This window comes from Aspergillus welwitschiae (genome assembly GCF_003344945.1).
Source record: "Aspergillus welwitschiae strain CBS 139.54b unplaced genomic scaffold BDQ94scaffold_7, whole genome shotgun sequence".
Classification (NCBI taxonomy): domain Eukaryota; kingdom Fungi; phylum Ascomycota; class Eurotiomycetes; order Eurotiales; family Aspergillaceae; genus Aspergillus; species Aspergillus welwitschiae.
In genome coordinates, this window is record NW_020798701.1 from 1113407 (window position 1) to 1122231 (window position 8825).

Sequence of the window (8825 nt, forward strand, 5' to 3'; positions counted from 1 at the left end):
TGAGGTACTCCGAAGGGTACACAATGTCTGAGCTTTCGGAACGTATCGACGGCGAGACATCGACGATATTGCGTTCCTCGGAGAGCAAGGTCGTTCGCGCCTTAGGCTGCTAATTCGGTCTCTCATCCACTACAACCCGGGCTCTTCACCACTCATCGGTCGGTATTAGTAGCTGGAAGTTACAGATTCCATCTGGTCTGCGTACATCCTCAAGAATCGCTGTCTTGCAAAACACCACCCAATCGTCGAACCCGCATACTCCGTCAACCTTGTAGCCACTTATCCGTAAAGTATCCCGTCACGAACGCAAAGACGCCCTTGTGAATAATATCAATGACTTGCTCATTAACAGGCCAGGTCCTGTAGCTAGTTAGTGTCTTGCTCTAATGAAGTCCTTTGTATAAGGTGTTAAATGCAACTCACCATGGAAGTGCCCCAACACCAGTCACATTCTCCAAGGTTTGATCAATCATCAGCCGTATAGAAATAAACATAAAATCTGCAAATGGCCCGCGAACGCCATATGCGCTCATAAGCGCTCTAATGATTGCCGCAGCTGCTCCCTGTCCATAGTGCATCGCCATGTTCAATCCGAAACGCTCGGAATCCGGCCTGACGGGAAGTCTGAGAAGGCGCTCTAGGGTGTGACCAGGTACATATGAATTTGGCCGACCAGTGAAATATTGCTCGATTTTCTCTCCGACGGTCATTCTGTAAAGTGGTGAGGCGATTAGTCGTTATTCATGATGAGGTGGTTATCGGACTTACGCGGCGACGCCGAGCAGTCCTGCTCCGCAGCCGTAGATGATGCAGCTCCCTAGTGAGGACGGTCGGGGCGGCTGCTCAGGAATGGTGGTGCGACGAGACATGTTGTATTTTTTAAATTGGTGCTGAGCTATTAGTATATTGTTGGGGCTATGAAGCTGGAATTTATGAGGGCGGAAGTCGATAGCTGATATAGCGATCCGTGGGGTGCAGGGAATGGCGTAGGGATGACGCATGCGAGTTTATCCGGCGAGTATCAGCCACCCCAAATCGACCCTCTTCTACGAACCTGAAGGATAGACAGTAATTATGTTTGGGCCCATATATTAATTCACATGCTCTGCGATACGGCATATAGTATGAATGGGCGATGTTACAACTGCACTTTTGAACCTTAGCGGATTATTGAAAATGAACGTTTTCGCACCGCATTGAAACGAAGTCCATACACAGGCAAAATAATAGTTTCAACAGCTTCAACTGCGACATGGTCACTGAACGATGAAAGAATTATCAATTTATGCAATCGAGACGCGAAAGCAAGTTGTTTGCCAGCTGCACTATCTCCCCTTCGCAGTATATAGCTCACACGCAGCGCTGCCCATCAACGAAGATTCAGACGAGCACGCAGATCCAACAAGAAAGAGGTCAACATTCGCGATATCCAATGATTAAACAAGGCGTCCAATTGGGATAACCCCACACTTGGCTTTAATGGCCTTCGCAGGAACAGGCCCGTCGGGAAATCCAGCAGGTTCAATCAGCAAGGGGTAAATTGGCAGATTTAACCGGGTACAACACGAACATTGAGTCGACCCAAGGCCAGTATGGTCCTTTTTCTAAAACAAAGGTAGTACGTATGACCACAGGGTATGGAAAACAGGGCTTCCTGTTCGCTCAGCCGCATTTAAGCTATACTAGGTGAATGTGGCAGACTGGCAGATGAGCCTATTGTAGATGGTGAGCTTGTGCAAAGATGAAGAAGCGCTATTGCAAAAGAGTCAAGCCCCATGAAGATTGAGTCTTGCGGCTTTACAGCCCTTACGAATGCAAAAGCCCATCGATTCACCCTCTTCCGTCGTATCCTGTTTATTGAAAGGCATTTCCTTAGTAAAGCTCGGTTACCTAAAATCGGGGGGATGCTCAATATCGACCATACAGGAACGAGGTCGGATATTTCGCGGACTTAATTATTCAATGTATCGAATTACTCCTCAGGCAGGTTCTCCCACGCACTATCCTTACCCCTGCTTCGGTTCCGGAGTCTAGATTGGTAAAGCTATCTGCTCACCCCTTCATATCTTCACTCCTTCTTACTTCCCGTTGTCGTATACTCCCCAATCTGCGGTGGAAGTTCAATGGAGCAGTCCTCTCCCCCAACCCCGGGCCATTAAATAGAAGCAGCGCTTACTCGTGGGCCCTGATACCGGCAAGATGCTGACCGGCCCGGTTGTCGATTTGTTTAAGACAAACTATTTACCGTCGCTTCCGCCAATCATATCGATTTGCGCCGGCGGGGTCGTCGAAACCTGTGGAGCAGATAAGGATCTCCATAAAGATCATGGATAGTATAGGCTTGCCTTGAGCGCCGCCTCATTAGGCATCTTACCGAGAATACTTGCCGTAGATCCATCGCATGGTCACTCGGGGGTTGTGGTAATTTGTCTATATATGGATACGCAAACGGTGAGACGAACTTTCTTCACCTCACTCAAGCAAAAGCCTAACAAACCTAAAAACAGACCTCAACCGTAGATAGCCCGACCTTCAGAAGCAGACTCCCGCCACAATATGACTTGTCTCTTTGTCTTCCCCAGTCTTCTATCGGCCCTTTTGTTGAACCTAGCAGGCTTTAGTATAAAAGGACCCCAAGCTCGTAAGTTGTGAAATGCTAGCTGCGAAAATTAATTGAACCTGACGACCATCAAACTCCTGTGCTGCGTTCCTACAGTCGATGATTGGCAATGTTTCCAGATGTGATTTCTGCTTATACGCAAATTGCAGGCATGGGAGGTTACGGATTGGTATGGGTACAAAGCCTTATTCGCATAGGTACTCTTTTTCCTATTCTCAAGAAAATTGATATCTGTTGAGAACCACAGTCCTTGGATTGGAACATCCTACACTGGGGATACACGCAGCACTTTTCTCCCTAAAAGTCAAAGCAGCGTGTGATCAACTGCAGTCAAAACTTTGAACGATTTCTCCCATTTTCGTCCCAATTGTAAGAGAATATCATCCGGAAATTCCTGATGAACCTTTTCTTCCGCGTAATCGAGAGGACTCTTACCAAAAGAGTCCCTGGTGTGCAAATCCAAAACACCACGGCGTCGAAGAATCTCTATGAGTTCCTCAGTAAACGCGCCATGAATCGCCCCGTAGTGCATAAAGGTCTTCCCATCGACATCCCGCGCTGTCAGGTCCACGCCCCTATCGAACAAGTAATTGAGGATCTCGTTTTCTGCGCCCCTGTGTCGCATTGAGAGATGCAGCAAATTTTGTCGTCGTGCATTGACCCATAGTGGATTGGCGCCTTGCTTGACAAGGTGGGAGAACATCTCTCTCTCAAGTCCCAGGCGGAACGAACCCACGTACAATCCTAAGGAAGAGTTCCCACCATTATCGGGTTGATTCACGTCGCAGCCAGCCTGTATCAGGAAGTCAACCACGTCAGTGTAGCAGAAGACGGATGAGACATGGTGGTGCAACGGGGTCCTGCCGTGGCGATCTAATGTATCCCAGACTCCCGAGAGCGCCTTGTCGCATGCCTGTGACATGTACTGCAGTACTTCTAAATGGCCTTCCTTCAACGCGTAGTGAAACGGACTCATTCCGTCAATATCTTCTAACAAGATATCTTGGCCTTCATCCACAAGTCGGCGGACAACCTCCAAATTTCCTGCCTTGCTGGCAAGGTGGAGACAAGTCTGACGAGATCCATTCAGCCGTGCAATATCAGCTCCTTTTTCCATATGTTTGCATAAGACCTGCAAAGCATAATCCTTAGTGAAATTGATCAAATGCTGAGCATATTCCCCACAAGAGTTAGCCACGTTGATATCAATGACTTTACTCTCAAGGAGTGTGTCAACAATTTGCACTCTAGCTTGATCGATAGCTCGGTATATATCATCAGCTTCTTCACTTGCTGGATTCATAATCAGGTCCTTTAGAGACTCAATCGCGTATGTACCTTTTCCCCATGCATCGTGGCATTCGCGGCCCAGGAGTCCACACCTGATGGCAAGATGTAGCGGGGTATCTCCAGCTTCAGAGCGGACGTTTGGATCAGCACCATTTCGGAGTAAGAAAGCGGTCATTTTGGTACAGGCATTCAATGCAGAGAAATGAAGGACTGTTAGGCCAGTTTCTAGAATCGGTGCAGCTACCTCTTTCTCTGTCTTGGGCCTCGTGTATGCAGGAAATGCCATTGTTGTTCGCCCAGGCCACCATTGTCTTTGGATCTTGGTATCCAGGTCGTAACCATATCGAAGGAAGACTTGTGCAAATCCTTCGTCGAGATTTGCAACTGCATAAAAGAAAGGCGTCATGTTATCTTTATCGCAGTCATATGGGGACACTCCTTTGTCAAGCAGAAACTTGGTCATTGTGTTGTCGTTATAGTTTCCGTTGTTGCAAAGGATATGGAGAATATTCTGATCCTCATCATCTAGGGCCTTCACATTGACACCGGACTCGACCAAAAATCGGATGGTTTTGACTTGAGCATTTCTCGCCGCAACAAGTAATGGGGTCCGTCCGCTGGGGTCCTTATACTCCAGTGTGCCTGGAGAAAGATAGGTGAATACTGGAAGGATCCCCCAGCGAGCTACAACGTGAACAAGACCATGACCATCACGTAAGCCGTAACCAGTGCCCCTGGTCAGGTGGTTAAAATTATCCAACCAGCACTTCCATGCTCCGTATCGGTTCTCAAAAAACTCTCTGTGCTCCTTCTGGATGACGAATTCTGTTTCGGCAAGGCCAGCATGCTTTGGCCAATTCATGACTGCATAGCAAAAAAAGGCCTGTTCGGGGACCAACGCAGCATGCTGTGCTTTCATCCGGCTATTCTCAAGAATGGCTTTAATGCATCTACATGATAGTGCATAGTTGGCCACCAGTTCCTTCATCTCCGACATCTCAGTCATCAGGAAATCCTTGACTGACATATGCAAAAGCCGTACACAGTCTTTGTCCACAACTACCAACAAACGGAATAACTCAACAATCGCTCTTGTAAACTGAAGGCGGCTGTCGGTATCCTCATCAGGATATAGATTGCATGCATCGGCTAATTCGGCCATCGTCAACGGTCGACGTGCAAATGCCACCAATTTCAGCATCTCTTTCATAGTCTGATAGTCTTCTTCATCATTCTCTGCCGTGAATGCATCATACAGAAGATTTTTGTATAGCGAATGTAGACCTTGTGGAAGTTTCTGCAGGGTCTTCAAAGGATTCGTGGTTTGGGGCTGGCTCAACCGGTCACACACAATCCCTATCCATAGGAACGTCCCATCAGCCTTTTCTTCCAGGGTTTGGGTCACTCTCTCTTTCACTGACACAGAGTAGCTCTTTTGCTTTGCCAGAATCTCCACTCTTTCGCGGATTGTTGCCCTTAGATCGGTAATGATCTCTTGGCGTGACCCCAGGTCTATGCACGGAAACAAGGAGATGTATGATCGAATCTCAGGATACGGACGGCTGGTTACAAAAAAGTACACGCTAGGTAGGATAGAGCGCTCGGAATGAAAGCCGTCAAAAGATTGCTTGATCTGTCGCAGCATGATCTCTCGGTCATGGGGTTCGCATTCATCCAGAGCATCAACGATGCAGTATATTTTAGGTCCGCGAGTAACTCGTCCTAAATCCATCAGCAAGGCCCATAGCATGTCAAAGCTTGTCAACAGCCGCTCTTGCTGGATTTCATATTTTGGCATTATCTGCCTGATGAGTTCGGGACGTTCACTGATAATCTGATAAAGAAGTCCGCGTAAGATAGAAGTAGCCTTTCCTTTGCAGTCGGAGCGGGCGTCGCAGAAATAAATTGATAGAATGTTATTCTCAGTCAAGAAATAATCCTTCTCTGAAAGTTCTTCTGCCAGTGTGACGGCCATGGTTGACTTGCCAGTACCAGGATTACCGTAGAGCCATAGGACATTTGACTTGTTCCTGGCCGGCTGAAACCAGAATTTCAGTTCATTTGATTCCAAAAACCAGCTGCAAGTCCCTGAAGTGCGGTTTCCTTTACCCCGTTTGAACGAGTTCACAGCACCTTGGGGATCGGTGATGGAAATTTTTCCTAAAAACTCCTTTTCCTTCTCGGTAAGTTCGGATCCTACACGGGTCAGTGAATGGAGATACTAGGAGATGGTAACAGAATACCTTGATCACACACAACGGCATCACTTGCCAACGGAACAATTGATAACAACTTCTTCGCGTAAGCAGCTGCCGCCAGCACTGCAAAACCCTGCCAGTTCTTTTGCTTGTGGGAATCGCAGTAGTCACATATTCCCCGGATGACAAGGCATGGAAGCTGATCCATAATGCCGGCTGATTCCATCTCGAAGCAGAGTATTGGGAGATCTTCCGCATAAGAGTCCCGCATTTGAGCATCCTTCATGACACGATCACCGGAAGCAATCAGGCCATAATGAATGTGCGGTTCGCTACTAGCCCGTGGACCACGCGGCACAAGGTGACTCTTGTCGCATGAAGAGCAGTCTCCAGCGCCTCCATGCACATATGTGGGCTGGAACAGCCAATCTTCAGCTGGGCGGGGAAACGTGTCCTTGTGATGCCCTAAGGCATCAGAAATGACCTTGCTGATCTGTGTATCATGCAATAAATAGTCACTACGCAAATGGGAAACGGCAACCAGGAGGGGAAGGTATGGCTTGTTGAGTGAGCCAGTACGCTCGAAGGAGCCGTACGGGCAGGACTTGCCATAGTCATATTGAACTACACCACCAAGCTGTCCTGTGGGCGTACTAACGACCACATCACCGAGACGAATGTCAGCTCTGGTAGGTACTCCCCCTCCAACCCCAACCATCAAGCCAAATTCGATGGAGGGAAATGTTTGCTTCATTTGAGTAGCAACAGACGCAGCGGAGCATGTCCCATAAATGCCAGACTGCAGGCAGGCAATTGCTATATTATGTCCGTACATACTTCCAAGTGTGTAGGCATTGCGGTCCGTGGGTTGAGGAGGCGATTCGTGAACGTCATCGAGCAAACTTTTCGCAGCAGCCAACTCTATCGGCAGCGCACATATCCACGCTACTTTGTAGTCACGGGATGATAATCTTCGGGACGACATTTTGGACGTAGTGTAGAATAGCACGTTAAGTGTGAGAATCTTTTGCCCTGCTTGTGGAAGCACAATCTGTTAACCAGAAGGTAGGACAGGAGGAAGAGGAGGGGTAATGCGGTACGACAAGGCTGACAACGATGGCAAGGCGCTAAGCCTCTCAATGCCCAAGCGCCTGGGAGATTCTAATATAGCCAAAACAAATCAGGTGAAAATTAGCATTGAAAATGTTTGCTGTGAAATAAGACTTATCAGTCAGAAAAAAGAATTTCATATACAGAATTTTCTTTTGTGTTGAATCCGACTTGTCTGAAAAAAATCGGCTATTCATTGTCTCTCTATATATTTATAAGTCCACTTGGAGCTCACAACTGACCTTCCTCCGAGCCACAGTAGCCATAGTTACTCCAACTTTTCTCATATTCACATCTTCGGGACATTCCTTATCCCTTTTCATGCTGCAGCAGTGATTGTGGCTGGATTATATATTAGCTGAAGGCTTTATAACTCGTCTCAGGCGGAAAGGCACGTACTCCCAGTATTGCATCGGTTCCACGTTACGGGGGTCGCCAGCGCGTTGGGCAACGGGGTTTCCAGCTCTTGCTCATATTACCTGGGCGCTCAGTGGATTGATAAATAGGTCGAGAATTATGGAGTGTATCCAAAAATCGAGTAAGAATGATCTCATTGTCGGCTGTCATACATCTTTGCAAGATAAGAAGTATCAGAATGAAACAGCTAAAACATATCCAAAACATCTCTCTTCAAACAAGATATAGTTAAGTGGAAATGACTCCGAACTCGTATGTCTCGTATGGAGGAATGTGGTAAACGTGGATCGTAGCTAGTGTTTCAACATTTGGATGCACAAAACAAAACGTAATTAACAGTTGTATAATTGGTACATCACCTCTGAATAAAGCGAGCTGGAGAGTAGTACCATATATCCCTTGGATATTCTACATCGGCACCTCTAGCAAGCAGTATTTGTTTTCTCTGTTCATGGCCTTTTATCGTCGCGGCTTGAAGGGCAGTGCGGTCCGGAAGTCCTCCCTCGGCGATGACATCCGCGCCCAGATCCAGTAGTAACTGCACCATTTCCTTATCCCCTTTGGATGCTGCGACAAGTTTCCACCGTCATAGGATTCCCTGTGTATGATGGTCAGCCCGGAACCCTCAGCAAGCGCCAGATAAGGAAAGCAGTACCCATCTGAAGCGGGGGTGACGCGAGCCGGCTGGCATAATGTAGGTATAAGTTCCCTCCACTGATGAACAATGACAATGGATGTAATAAAAGGCTCAGAAGGTATGCAACTGGAAAGAGGTAAGTGAATTATACCCTTCCCAATGAATTGGTGCTCCCTGGTCGGGATGGTTAGGGCACGATGCTTCCAGGGACTTGGGCCGTATCTAGTTGCGCTTCGGAACGAATCGAACTCCGTATCAGCTTTTGTGAACTAAATTAGCCATTATATCTATGTTTTTAGGGAGTTTCAGGGCCTCTTTAGGGGTTGTTAAAGTATTTAGGGTATCAGGGATTCTTAGGGATTTTTCTTTCATTTTTTTCATTTTTTTTTTTTTTTTTTTTCTCTCTTTTTTTTTTTTTCTCAAATATCTTTATAAATTATGTGTAGAGCTGATTCAGTATCAGAAACTATACACAATCACGCTTATAAGCTCACTCAGTATTTCTCAGATATTGACCGAACTGTTTTTCCGGCTCCGCTCTTGACACCGACGC

At 47.1% G+C, this 8825-nt stretch overlaps 2 protein-coding genes across 2 annotated transcripts; both read right to left on the bottom strand.

Moving 5' to 3' along the window:
* Positions 1-102: 102 nt before the first annotated feature.
* Positions 103-909, bottom strand: BDQ94DRAFT_122758 (uncharacterized protein). Its single transcript, XM_026763807.1, has 3 exons — positions 769-909; positions 424-711; positions 103-360 (listed from the first exon to the last, which is right to left on the bottom strand). Exons 1-3 carry the CDS (start codon positions 867-869, stop codon positions 264-266), a joined length of 486 nt encoding a protein of 161 aa, XP_026629441.1. The 5' UTR covers positions 870-909; the 3' UTR covers positions 103-263.
* A 2015-nt stretch (positions 910-2924) lies between these two features.
* BDQ94DRAFT_168027 (Pfs, NACHT, and Ankyrin domain protein) lies at positions 2925-7093 on the bottom strand (the record flags this gene model as incomplete). Its single annotated transcript, XM_026770971.1, has 2 exons — positions 2925-6106; positions 6154-7093. The coding sequence occupies 2 exons, from the start codon at positions 7091-7093 to the stop codon at positions 2925-2927; spliced, it is 4122 nt and encodes a 1373-aa protein (XP_026629442.1).
* Positions 7094-8825: the final 1732 nt, after the last annotated feature.

Coding starts and splice junctions, on each gene's coding strand:
- BDQ94DRAFT_122758 (XM_026763807.1), bottom strand. CDS start 869: ATGTCTCGTCGCACCACCATTCCTGAGCAGCCGCCCCGACCGTCCTCA. Junction 712..768: donor GGACTGCTCGGCGTCGCCGC/GTAAGTCCGATA, acceptor ACCACTTTACAG/AATGACCGTCGGAGAGAAAA. Junction 361..423: donor GGTGTTGGGGCACTTCCATG/GTGAGTTGCATT, acceptor AACTAGCTACAG/GACCTGGCCTGTTAATGAGC.